The 26711-nt window shown below is 40.3% G+C and overlaps 1 protein-coding gene and 1 long non-coding RNA gene across 3 annotated transcripts in view; both read left to right on the forward strand.

Moving 5' to 3' along the window:
- Positions 1-4052, forward strand: part of LOC103055995 (uncharacterized) — a 59524-nt gene extending 55472 nt beyond the window's left edge. For both annotated transcript variants that reach the window (XR_015794540.1, XR_015794541.1), the window contains 2 exons: positions 2590-2677; positions 3969-4052. This is a non-coding gene — a long non-coding RNA (uncharacterized LOC103055995). The remainder of the gene's footprint in view (positions 1-2589; positions 2678-3968) is intronic.
- Positions 4053-7525: 3473 nt separating this feature from the next.
- Positions 7526-26711, forward strand: part of MAML3 (mastermind like transcriptional coactivator 3) — a 301849-nt gene continuing 282663 nt past the window's right edge. The window contains exon 1 of the mRNA XM_088132833.1: positions 7526-8777. Within this exon, the coding sequence (XP_087988959.1) occupies positions 8322-8777 (456 nt within the window). The 5' untranslated portion in view covers positions 7526-8321. The remainder of the gene's footprint in view (positions 8778-26711) is intronic.

Below are 26711 nucleotides of genomic sequence, written 5' to 3' on the forward strand. Positions count from 1 at the left end.
CATTAAATCTTTATGAGCATTATATTACTGTATTATTGTATTTCTGGGGCCCCTGTTTTGTTTGATTTGTGTTGTTTATAAGATCATTTTAGTCTGGGCTCCCTGTGTGGTTTGATGTTTTATTGTTTCAATGGATGTTTGGTTTTGTACACCACCCAGAGTCCATTGGAGTTGGGTGGCTAATAAATTTGAATAAAATAAATAAATAAAATATTTTCTTATACCTGAACCTATCAGGTTTAGAATTGCCAGCAGTAGTATGTTGATTCTCTGCCTATATGATCATGCCACAATTGCTGAGAAATAGCATTTTTCTGCTATTCCAGCACTAGGATGAATTTTCAGTTTTTATATACGTGCACAAATGGCATCAATCCTTATTTGTTTCTTCAACCCAGCAGTCCTAGAGAGAAGCCTCACTGTATCTTGAAATCGTAAGAACACCATGCAGAACTTAAATTTAATCTCTTCAACTTCCTCCTACATTTAATTTTAAAACTACAACTAAATAAATTTCCTAAAGGTTTTAGCATCAGCCACTTTTGTTGATTATTTTGCCAATGAATAGTTTTCATACCATTAGGACTTTTAAATTGGCCAAATAAAGTTATTAGGCCCAGGTAGATGGTAGGAGCTAGCCTACTTTGGCTGATTTTTAAAAGCCAAGCAGCCTCAGACCTGGTTTGTGCCTGGATGGGAAATCAACAGAAACTACCAGGGCTATGAGGTAGACTGTGAAGTCAAAATAACATTGTAGAAGGCAGCAGCAAACCACTTCCATACTGTTGTCAAAGAAAACACATGTCAACTTGAAAGATTTATTTCATTAAAACAAAATAATTGCCTAAGCAATTTTTAAAATTTTGCTAAGCAAAATTTGATGTGGTAGGCCTAGTGTTGGCTGACCTTTGTCTTTTAATTCTGTGGATTAAGTTGTAAGAATTGGGAGGGACAAACATGTTGCCCTTTAAATATTCTAAACTACAGTTCTATCCCTGCTACTTCCTACACATGGGATTGTTTGGTAGTAAATTGTTTGGTACTGACTTCCTGTAGTTAGCTGTACCATGCAATCAGGGATAAGAAGTTAACAGAGGATTAATTCTCTCTACCTCCTGCTGGCATCAAGACAAATTGGTCATTTCTAGGATCTTCATTTCTCTGTTAATTTTACTTTTTGCCTGCAAAGCCACATGGGATGGTAAAAAAGGAGCAAAATCACTCCATCTGTAGTAGTGCTGATCCTGATCAGGCTGCCAAAGATCTTAATTTTTTTTCACACAAATAATTTTTTAAAGAAAGGAAGTGACAGCATCATCTGGGAGGTTATAACAAAGACCACATTCCATATGACTGGGAGATGTGTAGTTTTGTGTTGCTCCTGTGTGGGGATGAGAATTTCCCTCCTCAGTACAGCGAATCAGGTCAGCCATGAGCAGTCCCAATTCCCTCCAAGGTTTATCACTAAAGTATAACTCTTAATGTGGTAGAAGAAGAACATTAGTAAATGCATAGACAGTACTCTCATTAACTGTGTTATATATAATCAAATATACTTTTTGCTTTGTCCCACACACCTGATTATCCTTGCCCTGATCATTTTGGAATGTGCTCTTCCATCTGAGAAAAGTTCTATGCTCCTGATACAAAACACACGTTCCATCACTGAGTTCTGAAGCTCATGCTGTCAATGATAGTTCCATCTCTGCTTCCTCCTTCAAAATGGAGTTTTGTGTGGGCATCTGATTGGTTTCAGGCAATCTACCGACAGACCTAGCCGGAAAGATAGTCATGGCCCAGTTTTGTTATTGTTGCCTGATGGATGAAACTAGTTGTTCAATCCATTTTAGTGCCATTCCCCATTAACCTCCTTCTTCCATGGTTACTGGGAATGTCATACGTTTATCCAAAGAAGCCTTAATTGCTGCTGAGTTGGGCCTTCCACTAATTGTAGAGCAGCCCAATTACATAATTTGCAGACAGATGACACTGCTAGATAATGTTGGTATTCAGCTCATGAAAACAACAGATTTTCTGTCCCCCCACCCCCCATGATCCCAGGATCATATTTGAGAAGTTTGGGGAGGAGCTGTTGTCAAAAAGCATTCACTCTATTACTGAACAAGTAAAAGGTCCAAAGTTTAGTTTCCCACATACACACCTAAAGCAGGGTGGATCACCTGTGGCTTGCTTGCAGCTCCTTGTTTATATTTGGGACTCTGAAGCCTCCCCGTATAACCTGCCTTAAAAGGCTCACTGATGCCTACTTTGTAATGCTTTGGGCATTTGGTAAAGGATTTTTGTTGTCCTTGGTATTGTAGTACATCAGTGTGGTGCTAGTTGCTTGCCAACTGTTGTCCTTTGTTGTTTTGGTTTCATTCTGTGGTTTTTCACTAGTTTGTTTTTAATTGGGGCAGGCAACGTGAAGCTCCATAGTCACATGTGTTCCAGAATCATTCTGATTACAGTTGCTGAAAATTAGTACTCAATTCCTTGCCATTTTGAAGTGGATTTATATGAAAGCTGTAAGATCTACACTTGATAACAAGAGTGTTAGAAAAATTGACTCTTCTATTTATTTAACTTCAGCTCCAAGAAACAGCACTAGCTGAATCCATGACACAGTCCTGCCCATTTTGCCTGATTGCTGTGTCCCTGTGACCTTTGGCCACTAAAGGTTTGTTCCCCAGTCTTAGATTTTAATTTGTGTTCTGTTTTCATATTTGTGTGCATTATGATCTTGACTTCTCCTTGGTGAACTTTGGCAATTGGGCAACAGAGAATTTAATGCAGCAAGTTTGGTCAAATAAGCTGTCTCCTAATCTATAGTAAAAAGCAGTTCCATACATTTATTTAATGCTCATTAGCCTCTCACCCCTTTGAATAATGTTTTTTCAATGCAGGAATCCTGCATTCATATGTCAGAAAAAACAACCATTTGATTTTAACTTGTTTAATGATTCCTGCATCTCTATTTCTCTCTAAACAGAATATGAAAATATAGAGCTTAATGGGTCATATTCTGATCAGATCTTGTACGTGAAATAAAATATTAAGTGCACAAAATATTACTGAAAGGCCAAGTGAAACCCATTCACACCTGCTCTCTGGCCTACTTAGCTGTAATTTTGTTCAAAAATATTATTAATGTCATTCAATTAGAAGTGCAATAAAAACATTTGCTTTGACGTCATTTCTGAATATTCTTGAATTATAGAGGGGGATGTAGACTGGAGCAGTTATATAGATCTTTTCAGAAAAACAAACAAAACATAAAACTAGAATCTTAGATTAGGCAAAACCCCATTCCCTAGTACTTCCATGCCTGACAAAAGGGACCGTATGAGTTCACAAGCAACAAAAAAGAAGGAAGCCACAAAGGAGTAAAGTCTTGAATTGAACATGGTTACAAAGTGTTATTAATCATCGCCTAGAGACCATATTCCAGAGTGCCTGATCTTTACAATTTCTACTGGTATTTGCTTTCATATTGTTGCTATATACCATCAGTCCGCCCTGGTAGCATACTGACAATGTATAGTAGGGTTGACTAATCTTGTAGAAGGAGCTTCAAAGCTAAAATTTATTTTAAATAGTGTATTATACCTCCAAATAGTCATTTAGGAAATATTGTTTGTAAAAAGAAAATTAAATGTAGCTAATATTTTGCTGAATCCTTAATTTTAGAATCATATATACCAGAACTTTCTCAAGCTGGCTGGGAATTCTGAGGTTGCAGTCCTAACTTATCTGGAATGTGCCATGTAGGGGAAGACTGTTATAAACTAATAATAATTTATATTCACCAAAGATCAACTTTTATAATGCCAAAATGGAATCAACTATACACAAAATGCTTAGCTAGCTGATAGCATCTAGCCAACCTTAACTGATCTCAAAGAAAAGAGAGGGTGTTAAGAGCTTACTGTATATTTATTTATTTTTATTTATTTATCACATTTGTATAGCTGCCCATCTCATGTAGCGACTCTACGTATATGAGAGACCACCATGGAATACCCGGGATGCACACTAGACTGGCAACCTGAAAACACATTCTGGAGGAAATCAGACCACTTCTGCATTGCTATCATGAAAACTACATGGATGTGTCCATGACATCACCAAGGTTTATGAAGGTTTTATCTTTTACATACAAGACAGAAATATCAGCAATTTCTCAGCTGTTGAGTACATGTGCCATCAATCCCTCCTCTCAGCACAAAAATGTTATAATAAAATTGCTAGTTGTATAATAAAATTGGTTACCTACAATACCAATCCCTGATTCTGTTGTATCCCTGTCAAACTGTATTGTCTTGATTTATGGATGTGCTAGATGCTCTAGCCAACTTGACTGTTTTTTTCTCTAGCACTGTGGCAGCCACCTTCTACATGTTACCAGTCCAGAGGAAAACATCCACGAGTCAGGGCACTTTAGCATGAAAGGAGTGAGTTGATATTACTGCATAGTCCCAAGACTCCACCTGGGCTTCTGTAGGCTTGTCTGTCTGTCCTTCTTTCCACACCCCATCTGGATATCTCACAAGTTCAGAATAATGTGAAATAAAGAAAACATATTGAAAAATGGCTCCCAATCATAAGCATTTTATATACTGCTAAATGAACTGAGCAACTCCAAACAGATTCTGATTTGCCAATGTAATTTGAAAGGACACATGAGGGCAGAAAGAGGAAGGAAATAGATGGCTGCTGGGCAACCAGCTCTCCTACAATGGCAGGGTAAATATTTGAAACTGACAACTAGCAATGTGACTAACTACAGTGACCGTGCCCTTGTCACTACTCACCTAGATTACTGCAACCCACTCTACATGGGACTGCCTCTAGAGACCACTCAGAAACTTTTGTTGTTCCAAAGCATAGTGGCCTAAGCATTATCTGGCACTTACATGAGGTAGCACATTATGCCTGTTCTACAGGCTCTTGGCTTCCAGCTGCAATTTAAAGTGCTGGTGTTAACCTATAAAGCCCTTTATGGATTGGCATCAAGTTACCTTCTTGCGTGCTGGGACTAGCAGCAGGTGATTCCCCACTTAGGGAGATGTGGGGAATTGAGGCACAGAAGCACTGCTTTTCTGTAGCAGTAGAAAGGCCTTCCATCAGAATGTAGGTTAGCCCAGACTTTGGTTGACTTATGAAAACAGCTGAAGATGGAGCTCTTCCAGAAGGCATTTGAGACCCTGTTTTTTGGATTTTGTGATTTGCATGTTTCAGGTTTGTATGATTTTAACTGGACCGTGGATATCTTAATATTCTTTGTATTCCTGTAAAGCTGACAAGACTCCCGTGGCAGCATATAAATGTAATAAAATAATAACATTCAGAAAACTGACAAAAGCAAACATCTCAAATGCAGTTATTATGAGTCTGCATGTGTTGTGCTAAGTGGAACTGTAATCTTGCACAAGCAACATACCCCCAAAAATGGAACTAGGAAATACATCAATGAATATCTAAAAGCATGATTTCAGTGGGCTGGAAATCCACTTGTTCCTAGCTGCCACTACAAAGAGATTTCTGTTGAAGACATTCTTGATCAGCAAGTTATGGCACAGATACATTCAAGTGGCAAATAAATACTTAATTTTGGATTGATTTTTTTATACCAAATTTACTTTTAAAAGGTCTTTTGGGATGGAGAGCATACACAAATGATACCATAATCCTTATTCACCGAAAAAAGTGAACTCCCATGCTCTTAAAGATGAAAACAGGTAGGGTGTTCAGTATGTGTTTGAATGGTTCCAACATTTTCCAAATGTTTATTTACTGATTCTCAAGTTTGAGAAACACTGACTTAAATGAATGTATCACTGAAATGTAAGCATGTATACTCATAAGTCCCATAAGAAATGGGACAAGAAATTCTCCCAAGTATAGAATTACAGCCTTAATCCCGTTGAAACCTTTATTTGGGCTGAAACTTTTATTTGAAGGCAATGTTAGTATTCACTACACCTATATACAAAATAGGATAAATATGTATACAATTCATCACTTGTTAGCAGTCCTGTGGGAAAAAATGCAATGTTCATGCAATAAACATTTACCTTTCTTTTTAAAAATAGAAAGTTCAGAACTGCTTCAGGTTGCTACTCACCAGTTCATATTTGAATTCTTATTTTGCAGGAATTTAAGTAAGCAATAAATATGGGTAGAAAAGGTTAACTTGTCTTTGGGACTTTTTATGGCTATATAGTAGTTAGTAAATAAATGTTTACTCTTAACAGATTTTAATTACTGTCTCAACTAATGAATAGTGGGGCACCCTCTAATACTATACATAATAGCAGTAAGGGGTGGTGGTGAGACGCATATGTTTTTCTTTTTGTCCTGATTTTGTTTGTAGGTTCCTTGCATCACTAATCTGCTTTTCCTTGTTACAAATGGTAAAGACAGTACAGGACATATAAGTGATCTTTTTTTGGTCTCTGTTGAACCTCTTCAGGGTTCTTGTAAAGAAAAAAGTGGGGGCAGCATTTGGCACCCTAATCTTTTTTTTTTTTAAAGACAGTGTGAAGATGAAACAAATAAGAGTTGAGTCTATTGAATTAACAACATAACAGAATGTCAACAGAAAATACCCTACAATGGACATATATTGAAGTTAAGAAACAGATTACCTTTAAACCAACTTGAAAATAAGTTTGGCTGAAAACACATTAGTATTTACTCCCAAGTGAGGGAGTAAAGGATTGCTTGCACAAGTCATTTCACAACGGGTATTTTCAAATGGGGTGGGGGGAGAAGGGAGGCTTATCAGGGTTCATTTTAAAGCCAGCCTCTTTTTTTTCCTCCGCTCCGTCTTTTCTTTACTTTTCCATGTGGAAAAGGTTATCAGACAAGGCAGGCGAAGAGGCTGCTCCCTTTTGGCGGAGCCATGCACAGATTCTGACAATGTAATACGCAAGAATTTAGGCTAACATGATACAGAGCTTCGGCTTGCACTGAAGCTCCATAAGGAAACCGGACACAAACAAGCACGCATATTACACACACACACACACACACACACACACACATCACACGCGACCAGGTCAAAAGTTGACTGCCTCGCCAGCTTCCCTTCGGATCCTTTCTTGTTCCGTCCTGGCAGACCTGATTTTCCGCCCAAGGTAACAAGTAGCGTGAGTAGGCGCCGGAGGGGGAATTAGGTGGGGATCGTCGTGTCCGTTCCTGCTGGCTAAAGGTCCGGGCCGGATTTTGCACCTTGTCCCCGGGACTGCCTCACGGCCTGGAGAAGCTGGAGCGGCTGCGGATCTGTTTATTGAGCGCTCTTGTCCTGGTATCACTCCGCTGGCATGGAGGAGGAGGCGGAGGAGGTGGAAGAGTAACGCACTTGATCATTGTGATGGTGGCAGAGGAGAAGCAGCGGGCAGAGGAGAGCCCGAGCCGGTCTCTCTGCGTGTAGCAGCTCCGCGGACGTTCTGCCAGTCCTTCAGCGAGCTACTTTTGCAGATCGCCCCGGATTGTTCACGTGTTGATTTCCCCCAGCCGGAGGATTTGTTTTTTTAGGTTCCTGTTGAAAAATACAACTGAGCAGCCAAAGTACTTTGAGAACACGGTGCGGCATAAACACCCAAACTTTTTTTCCCTCCCTCTTCTCCCCCCCCCGGAAAGAAAACACAATTAAGAAAGCGGCGTTGCCTGTCTTCTGATGGTGTGAGGTGTGAATGTGTTGTGGGTTGTACATGTGTGTTCCTTGACCAGTGTGTGCCCGTCCTAGGTATTTTGTGAACGTGTAGAAGTGCGAGTGTGGAAAGATTATATATACGCTTGTGGGGACGTCTTTCCCCCTCTGTTGCTTTCTGTTTTAATATATGGGGGAGACCAAGAAGCTTTTCGGTCCGGAATTTCTTTCGGAAAGGATGGATTATTTAAAAGGGGAGCAGCTCTGAGCTCTTCTCCTTGGAGTTTGCAGCCGAGCGGCGGTGGCGGCGGCTGCTGTTGGCTGTGTTCGGATACCTTCTGTTTGTTGATTGTGTCTGGTGATAACCTTACAGCACCACCTCCAGGGTTTGGGCTTTCTGCTTTCCTTTTGGCGTTTTTCTTACCCCTCCCTCCCTCCCTTCCTTCCCCCCATCAGAGAGGATCGACAAGAAGGGGGGAGGTTTTGCTTCGTTGTTTACAACCCCCCAAACATTTTTGCTGGGGTCTGTTTCCGTCTCCATGGTCCATTAAAGAGTATCCCAACAGGAGGACCCCCCCCCCCTCGGTGTTACTGCCTGCTGTGTGGCGCCCGCGTGTAAAAGGAGAGGGAAAAAAGTTCTTCCAAAATAGTGTGCACGGGGAAGGGGATGGGGGATTTTCCAACCCCCGCTGCCGCCGCGAACGGCAGCAGCATTTGTCTTAACAATAACCTGAGCAGCAGCCTCGGCGGGGCCGGGATCGGCGTGAACAGCGCTCCCCACGGCCCTCCTCCCGGTAACAACGCTACTCATAGCGGCGGCGGCGGGACTAACGGGAGCGGCGGCATTCCCAAGCACAGCACCGTGGTGGAAAGGCTCAGGCAGCGCATAGAGGGCTGCCGGAGACATCACGTCAGCTGCGAGAACAGGTACCAGCAAGCCCAGGCCGAACAGCTGGAGCTGGAGCGAAGGGACACGGTGAGCCTTTACCAGAGGACCCTGGAGCAAAGGGCCAAGAAATCGAGCTCCAGCGGCGGCGGCGGCAGCAAGCAACAGCATTCGAGCAAACAGCAACAAGATGCCGAGCCTGCTACAGCCGAGCAGAGGAATCACACACTGATCATGGTAAGGGGGCGGGCAAGGGGGCTGGGGGCGGCTGCGGAGCACTTGTGGGCAGGCGCTCTCTCAGTTGGAGCTCTCGCTTCTCGCCTGAACGGATGTAGGAGTTTGGGAGGGGAGCGAGCGAGGGATGCTTGGCTGAAACCGGGGAATGGGCGGAGAGAGGAAACTTTGGTCCTATAACTAATAAGGGAATCCAGGAAGCAAAACGGACCATTTGAAGAAGAGCTGAAAGCTCTGCCTGGCGGGGGTGGCCGAGGCAGCCAACCGCGCTCCTTTTCTGCCAACTCCTGACAGGCTTCTGAAATACTGTAGAATTTATTGTTGTATTGTAGGATACAAGTAGCGCTCCTTCCCAGCCCCTTGTTCCTTACGGAGGCTGCCGGACAATATACAGACGGGCGCTTGGTGATTCGTATTTTGGAAAAGAGCCGCGTCCGGGGTCAGAGCTTGGGAGGGTTCAGGGCGTCTTCGGACGACCTAAAGCGGTTGAGTGGAGCCGGAGAACGCAAGAAAAAGACGCGCGCCTGTGCAAAGGCGAGCGTGGGTACGTGTCTGGAAGAACGGGGGAAAAAAAAAGAGACTCGCTGCCTCTTTAAATCCAGCGGAGGGAGAACTTGTGGGCTGGCTGTGCTGAGCGGGAGTGACAGCTCTCGGAAGAAAAGTTGGGCAGGCTCTTCCTCCGCCGGCAGCGCGTGAGAGTGTGGGTGGTGAAGCAGCCCAATCAAGCCTCTTTAACGTAGCATCAACCACTCATCAGCCACCTCGGCTGGATTAAAAAACAAAACAAAGCACGAAAGTTTCCTTGGTCTTTTGAAAGGCTCGGAAGAGAACAGCAAAGGGGTGGGAACTCATCTGTTGGTGGCGTAATGACTCCGAGTAGCAAGTGGCGCTTCCTAAGAGACTTGCTGCCAGAACGCGCTCCTTATAAAGGGCAGACTGCGAGCTTGTGTGAAAACAAAGTGCGCCCTGTTTAAGCTTTTATTGAAGATCTTTCAAGATGAATCGTTTCCTGCTAGCTGCTCTGGCTAAATCGGTTAGCCTTTCGCCCTCGCCCCCACATCTAAGATTGCACTTCTGTACATGCTTGCTTTGGAGTAAATCTCGGTGAACACCGCGGGGCTTAATTCTGAGTAGACGTGCGCAAGGTTAGCGGTATTAACCAACTTCCTGTCCGATAGGTTCTAGCGGCGGAGGGCGAATCGGAGGCTGGCTGTGTTACAGATCTGTTCTTGTCAATGCCCGTTTTCCATTTGTGGAATTGAGTAAAGATAGCATCGTCGAGGGACTTTGAATCTTACGCCTTGAATGCACAGAGATTGTGTACACTGGAGACGTCTTACCAGGGCGCAGGCACTAGTTTGGTTAAGGGAGGGTATTTGTTGAGTTGGCAACCGTACTTCCAGGTTTGTTTACTTAGTCTTTTAAATGTGCATTACTGAGTGAGGAAGGATTGCAGCGTTAAGTCTTCTCCTACGTCCTAGTCACCAAAATTATTAAAACATATTGTCTTCGGTCCTAGTCTTTCAAGCATGCAAACAGAAACGCACTTAACTCGAAAGTAACTAATGGAACATGCTTACTCGCGAGTCATGGCAACTGGACTTTTCTTTTGGTTTGATACGTTTCGCTGCTTGTCCAAGGAGCTTCTTCAGCAAGCAGCGAAACGTATCAATCCAAAAGAAAAGGCCAGTTGCCATGACTCAACCTCCAGATAATTCCACCTGGATGACAGAGAATCTTCATCAACTTACTCGCGAGTATGTCGCCGTAGGCTTGCGCTACAAATGACCGACTGGCCAAGTCACTCGAAGGCTTGGACCTCCTCTTGCGCAAGGCCACATAAAGCACGTGCTTATTTGTAAAGGAAAGGAGCAGCGGCGGATTCATGGTTCGTTTGCTTCCCTCTTCCTACGGCTGGTACGAGAATCGGTAGCTGCCGGGAGAGTTAAAATATCCCCCGCCCCCGTGCGTCCGCCCCTCCGAAGGCCACCCCACCAGCTGGCGTCTGCCTGACAAAGCCGGCACGCCTCCCCCCCTCGCTTTTAAGGGGGGTGGAAGGCGTGGACTGGCGAGGGGGTTAGCCGCAGCGGCAGCCCGAGAACTTGATGGGTGTTGTGGCGACAAAAGAGGCAATGGGCGGGTGGCGAGAGAAAGGAACTAATGTCCTTGCCTTGCTCGAGGCGGCGGCCGGCTCCTCCCACGACGGGAAAGGAACAATTTGTTGACTGAACAGTCGCCTTCGCACTGCGCGCGCGCCTTTCTTGTTCGTGGGGCCCCGCCTCTTTCCCTCCCGCCGTCGCGCGAAAGGCAGGCTACGGGCGGGTCCGTCGCGCGCTCCACGCCTCCCAAGAATCCTGCCGCTTTGTCTGCTCGGGACTGGTGCATAAGCCTTCGCCGGGGCGTCTCACGTAGACTGGGCTGCAGCCGTTATACTCCTCAGTCCGTCGGGCATGTCTTTAATGATGGGAGCTGTAGTCCTAACTAATTTGGAAAGCGTCCGCTTGGAGAAGAACTTAACGCTCCCGAAATTGCGTTCTTCCACCGCGCGCGGTTCTCCCAGCTTCTCTCTCTAGGCCCGGGTGGAGAAAATGCAGTCCACTAAGCTTTGCGTGTGGGCGCGAGATGAGAAAGAACGAGGCAGCCCCCTTGATAGAGAGCGGCAGGGAGTTATCCGGCCCTGGAAATAAGGGGTGAGACAGGCCGGCTAGCGCACTCAACGGCACGCTCGTGTGGCGTGCGCTCTTTCTTTGCACTCGATCTGGCGTGCGCGTAGTCTGCGGAGAAAGGCAGGAAGAGAAGGGCTCGCAGCCGCCCGGGAGGGCGGGGGAGGGGAGTCGGAGAACGGCGAAGAGTACAGGGAGGCACCTAATCCGTTCGCAGGAAATCTCGAGATTTTGTGTGCTGGCGTTGTTTTAGGCCAATCAGAAAAGGAGGTGCACGAGTGAAAGCTTTTGTTCCGTAGTAGGGTTGGGGTTGTGTCCTCAAGCTGTTTCCGCACCTAGCTCCCTAATGGGGTTTGGACTTGCAGCACTACGTAGCGGTCCAGTGATTTCACGGAAACACATCTCATTCCACCCATTCCCTTTCCCCTTTAAACTCACTGCCTCACTAGCGAAACGATAGGGTGTTACCCATTTCGGAAAGTGGGACGTATACGGCTCTGCCGAATCTCATTACCATAATAAAGAGATTAGTTGCTTGAATGTGCCCTCTGGAGTAGCTTTCTCCACCAGAAATCTTAAAGTAGCTGGTGTAATATCCATTTTGATTAAAATATTGATACTTTAGTTTTAATACTTTTCATTAGAAATTCAGTCACTATTGATTGCATTTGCTTGTTCTCTAATTAGGAGCAGCAAATCTAGATAACTTTTTTCTACACAAACACACTTAATAATTTTCCTTGTTTAAAGATGCACTTTTACAGCTCTGGCCGGGGCTGAGCTTCACGTGCTAAATCAGAAATTGTGACTTAGAGGAGGACTGATTTTTTTGCATGTCAAGGGGGCCATAACTGGTTTTTCAATAACCATGCTGGAATATGAATTCTTAAAAGTAAGAATGATTACTCCTCATATGTTTAAGATTTCCCCTTTACAGTATGTCAAATTAAAATTAGAATCTGGTGGCAACTTTTGAAGAGGTTCTGAGAACGCTCAAGGCTTTCAAATTGGGACCATTGGCTTAGGTTGGTATTTGAGAATATTTTTTTGCAGCAGGTAGCAAATCTTCTTAAGGGAAAGTAGGAAGATGCCAGAAATATTGTGAACTATTCTGTACTATTTTTAAATCCAGTTTGCATGTGATTTCAGGAAAAGGAGAAGAATGATGTTTGTCCTCCTCTTGATTGATAAACAGTCCATATCTCCCTAGCTATTATAAACCAATATAAACTAATTAGCATTTTGAATTAGCAGAATTAATAGACATACTTTTTGAAACTGAACCAGAGTAAAATAAAATTTATATTACTATATTCAGAATAAAGTTAATCAAATAGTTACTCCGTATTGCCATTCCTTTTAGCATTGGGCTAAAAGTATTTCAATTGCAGAAACTGCACATTTGCTTTGAAGGTCTTCAGAAGGACTTGTGCTCATATGACTCATTGTTAGATTTATATCCTGTCTTTCCTCCAGTGGTTCAATGCAGCATACATGACATTCCATCCTCCAGTCTGTCATCCCAACAGAAAGGTAGGTTGACCTAAGAGAGAGAGCTTCCATGGCTGAGGGTGTGCCTCCCCACTCATGGTGCAGAAAGTTAACCACTATACTGTCCTAGCTTTTACAAGAGCTGAAAGGAGCCCAATGGCACATTTCTTTAAGGCTATTTTTGCCTTTTTGTGTTACTTACAGAGAAACATTGGGAACTCACAGAGAGAAAAAAGTAAATTATGGAAAACTTCAGATATGTTTTTATTCTTTTGCAGTTCTGAGAGAGGTTGCTATAAGGGCAGGATTTCTGGCATTTGGCAGTTTGATCTAGATTGCAGCCTCTTCTCCTTAGTTTATCCTTGGAAACTAATAGTTCCAATTCATTTAGGTGTTAATTTTATCAAAATCAAAATGCTCATAGTGGTAGTAGAAGGAGAGGTTTTTCTGGAGCAGAAAGAGTTACAGTGAAGGAAGTAGCACAAGAGGAGATATAGCTTGTAGTCAGTTCTGGCTCCCCCCCCCCTTTTGATTTTAGCTCTAGGTATATATCTTTAATGTGGAGGCTCTGAGAATCTAGCCCTCTCCATAAAAACAAAAGCTTGTCATCCTTGTATAAGCTCTTGATAATGCACATGCGAGGTACATAATTGAATATTATATTCACAAAGTTGGGTTTGTTTGGTGAAAACGTCATTCTTGAATATTTCCATTTTGATATACCAAAAGAAAAATTGTGAAGTTAGGGAACAGTAAATTGTACACAGTTTTATTGAGGAATTATTTGGAGCTTTTTCTCTTCCAGCCTAGTCTTTAATATCCAGTTTCATATTACTCTCATGGAGTTGTAGGTTTGTCAATGCTAAGCTAGTTATTTTTAAAAAAATTGGAATGGGGAAACATTTGCAATCTGTCCAAAATATTCCTCTGATCATCATCATACTAATTCCACGAAACATTCACTCATCATTCCCATTCTTAGCAAGCTAATATGCTTTCTCATTTCCCACTTTGTGGACCATATAACTCTTGTTTCATACACTCCATGTTTGCTGTGTTTGGCAACCATGCTTCAGTAACACATTGCTTCAGCCATTGAGAGTCGTCTTTTGTTAGTGTTATAATCTATTATGGTTTTGCTTTTCAATATCGGAATTACAATTTGCTTATGATAGAATTTTCTTAGCTGTCTCTGACCTCTTGTGCTGACAACCTTATTGCACACATGCTTTCTCGGAAGTAAGTTCCAGTGAGGCTAAATGAGACATGGTGTCAGATCATTTATTTAAACCCATATCTGGTGCAGTCAAGTAGAAACATGAGATGTATTGAAACTCCAGGTTTAAGGGCAGAAGAGATGAATGGGAATCCCCTCCCCCCTGGCCTTTGTGGCTTAACTCCTGCAGTTGCCCCTTCCCCCAACTTCAGTTTTCTTTTAGCCAGAAATCAGCATCTGAAACAAATCCAACTGGGAGAAAATAGTACTTGAAAAGAGAGTCTGTAGGAGGCACATAGGTGATACCTCTTGCAGTTTTCCCCCTTTGATGCTAACCCCAACTAACCTTTAGTTTTTATATGACCATGGTGATTATGAGTTGAAATATGTAGAACTGTCTAAGTCTTAGATTCCATGGATCTAGAAGACTTCAAAGCAGAAAATATGAAAACATTGCAACTTTATACCCTGATCTTGTATGTTTATTAAAAGTGACTGTGTCCAGTATGGTTTATTGTTATCACAATTCAGAGGATGGTGATGCTAAGATCTGTTTCAGTTTTGTTTTTGCTAGAGTAGTCATAGTAAACATCAATGAATAAATAAGCTAGTCCATTGGAGAGAGAGAAAAGGATGAGGTATTGGAAGGAGATTATTTTAGTAGTTATACTATTATCTCTATTGTAAGTTCTATTAATACAATGTTTATACATATGAATAATGAAATCAGTAACAGTTTTCCAGTCTTCCATAAAGTGTCTTTACCTCCTTTTCTATATGAACCTGACATAAGGAACTTACACTAGTAAAAGGAATGTTCATACTTTAATTTTTTTCATTAATGATAGTGATTGGAGATAGAAGTATTTGTAGAAGGGATGTTTTTAGTTGAGATTATTGACAGACTACAGTTAGAACATCTACAGCCATTAGAGATCTCTGAGGGAAGCTTAAATTTTGTTTTATTATAGCTTGTATCTTTTATTATATTGGTCAAGGTAAGATATGATCAATTTCATTTATCAGAATGTTATTTATTTATCAGAATGTTATTTAGAATGTTATTTAGGCATAGAGCACTGAAGATGTTACCTAGCTGTGTAACGAATGTTTGCAAGACAACAACCAAGCTCAGGGAACCCCAGGGACTACAGAGTTAGTTAAGTTAGTATCTTCCATACATTCTGCTGTGAACACTGTTAATATCTACTTACAGTTAAGTTGTAAGTTGGTTCAAGGAGAAAGATATAAATGTGTATGTTGTGCTGTGAAGTGCTATACATATTCACATAGAAGAGGTCTTATTCCATAATCTGAAAATAAGCATAGGTTGCCCAGGGGTATTGCTGCACTTGCAAGCACCTCTTCATTTCCTGTTGATACCCATGACTTTTAAAAATGATTTTCTTCTTAGAAAATAAAGATTTGGAGGGCTGGAGGCTAGTGCTTTGGTTTGAAACATGACTGCCCCCATGTGTAGGAGAAAGGGGCAGACTTTATGGCCACTGCCTGATGAGATAGAAGGCTTGGGGATGGCTCTGCATCAGGGCAAGGTATGAGAACTGACATGACCCAAAGTGAATTCAGGGCAACCCAGTGTATTGAAAAGAATGGAAGCCTTATCCAAATAAAATGGAGGAGGTAGTGGCGGGGAGCTGAGAAGTGGTGTGAGAGAAGAGGAAATAGAGTGGGGCTACACTGGGGGAGCTGTGGAAAACAATGGCAGGGATTGGGGGAGTTTGTGGCTATAGGATGGATGGTAGAAAGCTCATGGTGATTCCATTTATTTGTGAATGTGTGTGAAAGAAAAGTGTATGTGGGGTGATCTAGGAAGAGTATGTAAATAATCTGGATGAGTGAATTTTGGGTGAGATAGAGTCTCTGGACCCACTTGTACTTTAATACAGTACAGTCATGCTCTGACACCAGTTTTCTCCCGTGGGCCCATAGTGTTGTCCTCATCTCATTCCCAGCCCATAAGTGAAATGGCCTTAAGTCAACCTTAAGTATACTGGTTTTAAAATAACATTTCCTTCTTAAGCTGACACTGTTCCACCACAAATTCAAGATGCGTAAAATCTATAATATTTGGTCACTCATTCTTTTGGAGTTCAGGTCAGCTGACCTGTTGTGTTTGTGATCAGATGTCATAAACCTCTGGAAAGCTGGGAAATGGAGAAACATCCCTTTGCCTTTGATCACTAGCCAGGCGCTGATGCAGCCATTTATGCTTGCCGTTAGGCTACTCCTCCCTCCCCCTCCTCCTTCACCAACTTCTTTCCTGGCTTCTAACAAGGCAGAGGAGAGGAAAGCTGAGCTTGGTTATTTTAGTAGGGAGAAAGGAGGTGGTATTAGTACTTTTCCACAGTAATAATATTTTGAGTTTACCACCCATTATTCTATTTGTAGAATAGAATAGAGGAGGGAATCATATTTGCAGTACTGTATTTGGCTTTAGCAGTTTTATGAAAGTCATTTTTACTTTTAGATGCAGGAGCCTTCCTTTCCTTCATGGCAGTACCCAGAAAATGATATGGGATGCTGAATTTATCTTATTTACCTGTTTCCCAATTTTCCTATGTTTGTCAATATCAGTCACTTCCTCCCTTGCTTCCTCCTGAAGTAAGAGAGAGGATTATCTGGCAGTTGCAATGCCAGTTTTCTTCTAATTCTTAGCTATAGCAGTTGTGCCATCATCACAGGATCAGCCTTTCATTTCTGCCTTGGTGTTTTCCCATGTTTCTTTCTTCCACATTATTTTAACTAGGGAGATGCTCAAGTTGGGTGATATGAGAGTAGCTCACAGTTCTGAAATCAGATCCTCCCCTTTCCTGCTGCATAGTCATGATGACAGTGTTGTGCTAAAAGGAGATAGCACCAGAGTTGGGAAAGAAAGCTAATAATTTTGCTCATACTCACAAATAACACCATACTGTGGGTACAGATACAATAGATGCAAGATAGGAAGTTATAGAAATTTAAGGATGAGTGGCTAACACTTCAACTCAGCAGTGGGAAAGGCCAAGTGTATAATTTTGAAGGAAAGAGTACCATAAATTCAAAGGGTTACATTTGTATGTTGAGTCTTTATTCCATAGCTCTGCCATATGTTTGTGTTACCAATAGAAGTGAATATGTATAGCTCAGGGTTGAACTGTGGAGTCCTTGGGGTTCTCTGAGCTTGGTTCTTTTCTTGCAAACGTTTCATTACCCAGCTAGGTAACATCTTCACTTTCAGTAATGAAACGTTTGCAAGAAAAGAACCAAGCTCAGAGAACCCCAAGCTCAGAGAGGACTCCGTATGTTTGTGTTCTTGGGTAAATTACTTACATTTTAATCACAGTAGCAGGAACCACATTCTGCTAGTAGCATCAGTCTGGGTTTGTCTTGTTGAAAATTTAAAAGTTATGAAGAGCTATAATAACTCAGCTATAAATCAAAAACTTTTCAGGTGAAAGATCCCAGCTTTAGTTCCTAATATCTCTAGTTAGTAGTTAGAAATATGAGAGCTTCTGCCAGTCAGTGTGGTCAGTAGATTTCCTTACATGATTCTTTGAAAAAATTGCATAATTCTTCAGATTATAACATGTTCTTGAACTGACCTATTTTGAGTTTCACTAAAATTAATGGGAAAAATTAATATTAAAATTTTAAAACATGCTTTCTAATAGTGATTGAACTTAAATTTATTTCTACCCACGCTTTAGAAAACAAGTTTATGCTTTGCCCTTCCTCTACCCCTTCATAACTTCTTATTCCTGATTGTTCATGATGTTGCTCCCTCCCTGTTGCATTAGAATTCTGGGCTAGGATGATGATGCTGATATTGACAGTGGAAAAGAGTACCAGTGAGCATAGAAAAAGTGATATGCTCTGTCTGTTGTGTCTTAGAACAGTGGATTGTGGAACCAACCAGAGAAGGGGCAAGGGATTTTTTCCTAAGAGGCACATAAGGACTTATGAGAGATGTGAGTCTTGTTGTACTGATTGGAAATAACACATTTCAAATCTTATTTATGTATCACATTTTATTTAAAAATAAAAGGGAAATCAGTCCCTCCCCTCTCCCCCAAAGTCCAATACAGTCATAATTATCTTTAGGAGAGGTAAACGTTTGAAAGACAAGTTTGGAAAAAAAGAAACTAAAAATCACATCACTTCAGAATATTTAATGTTACCAAACCATGATAATAGAAGTTCCGCTAAAATGTGCACTGCAGATCAGTAAAGGTGCTTCAAGTTCAGTTACTTGCATGTTGATGAGTAATATCAAGGATACTGTTAAAAAAAAAAACCTTCAGAAAGTGCAATTCTTGACTGACTACAGAAAAAAAACTTAGCTTAAAATAAATGCAAATAGGCAATTGTGTAAGAGAGAATTTTGAGGACCAAAACATTAATATTAACATTACTGAAAGTTTAAATATATCAGCAATAAATCAAATCTGTGGTTGAAAAATTGGATAGCAAGCTAATTAAAAGGAGAATGTAGAGAAGCTGAATGGGTTCTCTGCATCTCCATTCACTTCAGAAAATGTAGAAAAGTTGCTTTAGGAAAGTAACATGAGCTGAAGAGACAAATAAAGAAGCAAATTTATAGATTTAGTTGGTTTGAATGATATCTATCCAAGAGTTCCAAAAGAATACACACGTGGAATTGCTCATCTAAGAAAAACGTGTAGCGTTCTTAAGATTGGCTGCTCTATCAAGGGCAAGGCAAACAAACAAACAAACAAATGTTTAGGTATCCAGGAAATGTCAAGCCAGTTAATATTAATAAAGGTTACATTATCAAGCAAACAGGACAAATTTTGCAAAAGAAGGCTTAATAACATGGTTAATGTAAATAAATAAAGTAGGTAAGTATTGTCTTATCTGCAATCCTCCCCCCTCAAATAAAAGCTGTTTACTTGGACTTTCTTTTCATTAAGTTGATGTGAAACTCACACATTTAGCAGTCATAGATTAAATATTAAATTATTTGATGAAGTGGTAACTCATTAAAAACTATGCAGAGAGTAGGAAGAAATAGTCACTTCATACAGTGAAGTTGTATAAACACTGGAATGTGCAAAAGGTTTTTCTTTGGACCAATTCATTTTACAATGTAAATGCAGCTAAGGATAAACAGTGAAGTAATTGGGTTTGTTGGTGGATCCTTGATTTATTTATGGTGGTATAAATACAAAAGAACAGCGAAAGCCTTTTCTTCTTGATACTCATTTCTGGGGGACATGTGTGAGATAGAGTGTTACCCCCAGCATCCATGAGGTGAGGTCAAAACAGACAAGTTGGTGGAGGTGACATAATTATACAAGTCCTATCCCTTTTGTATGTGTAACATTGACATTTGTCATCTTGTCTGTTTTGACACCCCCTCTGCAGGTGCTGCTGGGTGTTACTGTGTTCTGTTCTGCTTGTGGATTCCCACTGACAATTGGCCACTGTAGGAACAAAATTTGGACTAGTAGACCTATTGTCTTATTCAGCATGGTGTTATATTTTCCAACTGTTGCTTCTCAACAGCAGTAATTCCAGAAGTAGCTTCTAAGGAGGTGTTGTCTCTGTCTAAGTATTACACATTGGATACAGTGTTCAAGGTTTTCATTCTGGATTATTCTTACTTCATTCTATAGAGGTTCCACAAATATAGTGGTAGTCCTTGCTTAACGACCGTTTAGCAACCATTCGAAGTTAGGATGGCCACAAAAAGAGTGCTTTACGGCCTGTAAAACACTTTTGGCCATCGTAAAATGTCACACCACAGCTGGGGCACGTGGGGAGGGGAAACCCTTCATCAGGCTTCAGGAACATTTGAGAGTGAAAGGGCTGCCTGGCGGGAGGATTTCAGTTCCACATGGAGCTGAAGTCCTTCAGCAGGCAGCTCTTTCGTTCCATCCACTTAACAGCCTGGGAGATGGCTTAATAACCACAACTGGGAGTGCCCAGATTGTGGTTGTTGAGCAAAGCAATCACATGGGCATCTTGGTTAATGACTGCTTTGCGCAACAATCGAGATTCCAGTCCCAACTGTGGTTGTTAAGCAAGGACTACCTGTATGGCCAAGGCAACTAATCCAGAAGCTGAGGTGAGGATCATTAGGACTTCTTTGGACTGAACATAACAATGTTCTAAGCACCAAATCTATCAGCCATTGAATGAATAATACCAGTGAAAATTTCTACTGAACTTGATGAAAAAAACAGCCAGTCCTGTAGTCTATAACAATTTGGATTTCCATTGAGATCTATAGAACACTGTAGGGGCTTATTTGTTTTGAATGAAGAACAATGATTTCTACTGAAGTGCAAACAAGTGTAAAGTTTGCAAACCAAGATGACAGTGGCAACACCTTTGGAGTGCTAGGATGAGAGATAATCTGACCATTTTAGATAATATTTTGCTTTGTGCTGATGGTTTAAAAACCGTATGCTAGTTATTCTCAGGTGCTCTCATAACATTTTTCTCCTCCTCTCCTTTATTAGAAATACATTAAAGGTTATTAGAATGGAACACAAAGGAGGTTCTTTGGAAATATTCCAAATACATTTTGCTTGGAATATTTTTGAAGATGGATGCTGTGTTCTAGCTCTAGCTTTTCTACCTGATAGTATGAGTGAAAGATTCCCCCCAATGGGAAAAAATTTTGTAGGAAAGATATTCTGAGATTACTTGTTAATATTCTTCAACTGTTCTAAAATTGGGTAAATGGTTTTAATGTTGATTCAGGCATGTTTTCTGTGCATGAAAAAACAATACTCAAACATGCAATAGACAATAAAATCATGTAGAGAAAAATAGGAAACACACAAAGTATCACATTTGTAAACTGAAGCAGTCTTGAGGAGATCTTCTACTTGAAGTGAGATGTATTGAGAAATACATTGAGGAAAAATATTGAGAAGATAAGGACACGTACAGGACATGAAAGTTTTACAAGAAATGTTTACCATACTTTCTTCATATTTGAGGCAGAAGATGGGAACCTATGACCTTCATAATGTTACTGAGTCAGCCTGGGGATCACCTGTGAGAGGACAAGGCAAAAGGGGAGATAAGGTCTTTATCCACCAGGTTTGGAGCCCAAAGAGCAGTTGGCAGAGGGGGGGAATTACATAAACTGGCTTGCTTTCTTCATGGTACAACTCCTCTGGGCTGTGAGCTATTGTTCAAACTGCTCTTGAAGAAGGGTTGACTGCTTTTTCAGAAGAATACTATGCCTGTGTTCAAAAGCAGGCCAAACAACTGACAGACACTGTGGTGTGCACACAAATTGGCCTTCTGTTGCTTCACTGCACAACATCCTTTCCACTGCTAGTCAGCTGCTGTTTGGATTGATCCAGGTCTCCAATCCAGGGATTAGCTCACACACTTGGCAGGTACAGGAAGAAAGGCTGATTTGAAAGAACTGGATTCTTCTCCCAAAGCAGAATGATTCTGGAGAACAGTACCCAGGGACTGGAGCTGGGGGGTGGGGTGGGGGGATGTCCACAACAATTTAAAGTGTCCAATAGATGCCAGTGTGAACCCATTTTGTAGGGGTCACCTGATTCTTCAGCAACTCACACAATGGTTGGTAAAGTGTGTCAGATTGCAGAGGTAGTAAAACTGCTTTGGTTTGTTAGTAGTTTAAGGGAAAAAACACTATTTAACACCAGACCAGTTAAGGATGATTTTTAGCTGCCTCAGGGATGAGGTGGAGTAAAAATGAAGGCAACAGTATAGGGATGTGGTGGGAAAAAGAGGTTGCCAAGTCATGTCCATGTATTGTTAAGGTGTAGGTAAGGTAAGGTCATGGGGCTACTTAAAGCTGTAATTTAATCACATTTGAATGGCAGTAAGTTCCTTGTCTGTGGTGTAAGGTAATGAGAGTCTCTTCATTTTATAACCTGAAGCTGGCCTTTCTCTGAACTTAGTCTGGTTACTGTGTCTTTGGGTAAATAATCTGTCAAAGATTACTATGAAAATAGATGTTGGGCTTCTGACAGGCTAGATGGGAACCAATTAAGAGACACACAAGAATCCAGGAACTTTTAAGAAGATAGCTGTATTATAGGAAAGCTCAGAAATCATGAAATAATTCCAGTGATGTCTGTATATCAAATGCAAGCTCTGTTTGTAACATCAGTGTTTGAATTTATTGTTTCTTTTTCTCCTGCCTATGTAATGGACTAGAAAGAATTCTCTTTTGGGTAGAAGATTCAGTTTCCATCTGTTTCTTGTTTTGGTTAACAGCCTGATTTTATGTCAACTTGTTTATTTTCAACTGTGTAAAAGCTTATTTTCACACCAGGTATATGGAACTTTTATGTCTGCATGAATTTTGCAAGAAATGTATTGAAACAGGAAATTAAAGACTTTCATATTTGGGCTCCTTCTCATAACATTTATGTAAATTTTGAATTATAAAGTAATCTGTATGTGTAATTTATAGATGAAATATTTCTGTTAAAAGCAGTTTCATAAGATACTTTTGGTGGAATAAATTCTGACATAAAGTGTGCAGTGTAAAGAATCATTGCCTCCACGTATTTTGTTCCAGACGAATTACCCTAGCTGATTGAACATAGGTGAACTCTCACATTATTGTCTGAAGTAAGGGGCACTATGTAAATCTTACAATAAGATATCCCATTAGCATAGCATAGCAAATACTAAACAAGTACACGTCCTTTTAGATTGTGAGTAGACTTATTTATTAATGAAACAACCTAGGTTGTATGTGTTCCAAATATACTTGGATTTAGAGACACCAAGTGTTTTGGACATGAAATGAGTACATGTGTTGAAATCTTAGATCTGAGCAGTAGCTGCTGTAACATGAGTACAATATGGGGAATGTAATTTTGTGAATGAAAGATACAAATTATTATGACAAGAAAAGATTTTGTGGTAATGGAAGAAGGTCCAGGACTTGTGAAGCCTTTTTTCATTCCTAATAAGAAAAGATAGTGGAGATCATAGGAAATATGGCCCAACACACTGTACTGTAGAATATTTTGTTTTAGCAATGGAGATCAACACCACTCGAGGTTGAGAACACTGGATGAATCCTTGTTCCCAGACCATTCTGTAATATCACTATTATGGATCATAATAATATCAGCTTTAAAAGAGACTATCCTTTTTCATTTGTGCCATGATCCATCATACTGTACATTTATTGATACCAAGCAACTGCATGATAAAAGCCTTGACTGGAAGCACCCAGAATGGACAGAGGGGCTCTTAATTTCCAGAGATTGCAAAGGAAGAATTTTAGTTGGGTGATTTCTTCTCAGCCCTGATTTTGATGAGTGAGCTAGCATGCTTGTGCATGTTTTATTAATACTTTGGTGAATTCATATCTACAGGTAGTATGATAGTAAAAACAACAACATTAGTACGTATATATTGTAGGTTGCCTAGGTAGGCAGTGTGATCTATGTGTGTATGTGTGTGTGCGTGCGTGCGTGCCTTTAAAAGATAAGCTATATGTGTAGAAGTGATTATTCATAGGTTTACCATACATTCTAGTACCTTTTTCTCTAAAAGTTACTTGTTTAACAGACAGTTCTTTGAGGGAAGCATTTTACAAGAATAGTCAAGAATTAGGAAATTGGAATACAATTTGCAGCTCTTTTTAAACAATAATTGCAGTTTCTTTTCTTTTAGAACATTTGGGTTTTGTTAGCAGACAAAAATGTGTTTGTGGGGTTTCTTTTTTAATGTAAGAGTTTTAAACACATTTTTTTTTATTCTGCAGAATGTGACTTACTATAAACTGAAAGAGATATGCTTTAAATAAGGGGCCATGAAGTAAGTAAAAATGTTCAAGGAATCTAAAGAAAAGATGCCTAATCATAATGCTGGAGTCAGTAAGTGTTTACTTCATCTTTCCCCCCTTCTTTTCTGAGCCATTTAGAAGCAAATTGATACCTGCTTATAGGAGATCCCCAAATAGCGCTTAAGAAACAACGTATCAGTTTGCATTTTGAAGATATATAGTGGTGATAGCAGGATTTTCTGCTTGCTTCTGCACCTGATTTAAAATGAGGAATTCTGGTACCTTAGACATAAATATACTATCAGTAAATAGCAGCCAAAAAACACAGACTGCTGCTTTGTAATTAGCCAAAACTCATCTTTACTCAGTTGAAAAGGAGGAGAAAATTACAATGCCCTTGGTTTGATCTCCTTTTCTGAAAATTTCTGATGAATCCTTAATAATTAAATTTCCTGAAATCAAGTACTGAACTATTACTTTTTAAACAACTCTGCTTCTAAATCATCATATCCCAAGTGATCAGATTTAAAAGAGATTGGAGTATTTCAATAACGCAGTTAGGACAATTTTTTTATGGTACCATGTATTTTTTCTCAAAGCAATTTAAAAATAGAAAGAAAAGCTCCCAGTTAAATCCCTGATAGCTTAACACAGTACAGATAAAAATGTAAACTGGAAATAGTGTACTGCTTTAGATTTGAACTGGAAATAAAAAAGTTTTGGAACTTTATTTTTTTGTCATTTTCAGTTTTCTCTGTGAACTTTTCTCTAAGCAATACAGCAAATACAAATTGCTTGCCGTTTAGAGTTAATTCACTGTAAGGAAAGAGATTTTTGCTGTTTCTTTGATCAGTTTATCTCAAACTTTTCAAGATCATGGAACACCAAGCAATATGGTGAATGAAATAAATATGAGAATTCATGATTGTTTGTTTAAAGGGGGAGGAGAGAAAAAATTGAAATAAAGCATGATTAATAATACTCTTTCCCCTTCCCCCTATACATCAGTTATAAATCGGATGTACTTGCTCACATATAAAGATAGCTTTCATCAATATTTGGAATAAGATATATTAAAATCTTAGGGCTTTTCTCCATTTTCATCTAAACCATGGCACAACTTGTCCTGCCAACATCTTTTTCTGCTGTTTCTCTGTAATATTCCCTTTGTATTGTGTCTAGCCCATGAGTGATCCAGACTTAAATTCTCCTTAGCTGTATCAGTATCTGAGTAGTGTTTCCTTATTCCAACATAGTCTGAGGACAGCTTTAAGGTGTAGAGAATCTGTTAGGCTTTGTTAAAATTTTGGTGGAAAATCAGATGAGTGCAGATTTAAAATAGGAAATAGGGATGGGATAGGGAGTGGCAGTGGAGACAGCAAATTTTCATTTTGATACTATTTTCTGCTAACTCAAGGATAAGCGGATAGCACTTCAACCCAGCAGTAGGGGAAAGCTCAAAGAGCTGGTACAATATTCAGCTTATTTCAATATTTGGTATGGGCTATAATAAAAGCTAAAATCTACTTTCACAAAAAAATGTTGAAAGAAAAACTCAGTGCCCTTGCACTTAAAAACTCATATTCTCTCCTAACTTTTAACCAAGGGTTTCTAGTTTTTTCCCCCCCAAAATTTTACAATGTGACATCTGAGAACTGATCTACCAACATATTTTCTTCATGCATGGGATACCTGCTTGGCTAAACTGATTCAAAATCATGTTGGCTGGGGAATTCTGGAAGTTGAAGTCCACACATTTTCAAGTTGCCAAGGTTGAGAAACACTGGTGTAGATCATCCTTATTGATGACAGGATGATAAAGTGATGCATTTAAGGTAATTTCATGAACATAAGAATAGTAAAACTAAGGGCTTGTTCTCATGCCACACCCTGGCACAAAGATGCCTTCCTATCTTTTTAAGGGGCATGTCCTAATGATGTCATGCGTGTCTCATCCCAGCTCCTAGTTGTTAAAATGGTGTTTCTCCTCTTTAACACAAGTCTTGGCATATGAATAATCTATAACGTGGCTATGAAGTTGATGAAGCAGTCAGGGACATGGATCTGCTCAGCCCCATCGGCTGCATAAATCTGCTATGGAATTTTAAAAAAATATATGTATTAATTAAATGTATATGTCTACCCATCTCGTTGCTGTCACTCTTGGCTAAACTGATCCAAAATCCACAAAAAAAATAAAAACCTTTCTTGGAACTGGGGACAAATTTGCAAAATAAATTGCTTGGGGAATGCTGCTTTTGCACAGAATGTGGTTGAAGAAACACTTTCCTACAGCATGCTAAGCTCTTTTTTCTAATCTTTGTAACTTTTTAGATACCTTTTTCCCCCAAGTCTGAGCATCTATTTATAGTGTGTAGATTTTTCATATATTTAAAGACTTATAATATGTGTTTAACAACAGTTGCACCCTTTATATAGTAAGAGATGTAATGAAATGAACATTCTTTTCTTTATTTACTCTTTTCCTGCACCCTGTGCCCAAACTCTGGGTTCTTGCATCAGAGGTTGGCATCACTGCTGGCAAAATTCCCTTCCCAGTTGCTCTTTTCCATTTGACCTTCAGACAGCACGCTACAGTCATGAATAAAACTGAGTAATCTTCTATATGAACCAGTTTATTAGTGGCCTGTTTGCTATAACTTTATAATACTTGCAGAAAAATGTTTTATTAACTGTTTGAAATGAATAGCTGTGGAACAGAAGGAAGTAGTACATCTCACTTTTTAAAGTCCATGAATGCTCGCAATTTTCTTAGTGTGCAGGAGAATAGTTATTAATTG

The sequence above is a fragment of the Python bivittatus genome, unplaced genomic scaffold (genome assembly GCF_059951505.1).
Source record: "Python bivittatus isolate LINGU-HERP-01145 unplaced genomic scaffold, Pbiv_v1 ctg000070_np1212, whole genome shotgun sequence".
Classification (NCBI taxonomy): domain Eukaryota; kingdom Metazoa; phylum Chordata; class Lepidosauria; order Squamata; family Pythonidae; genus Python; species Python bivittatus.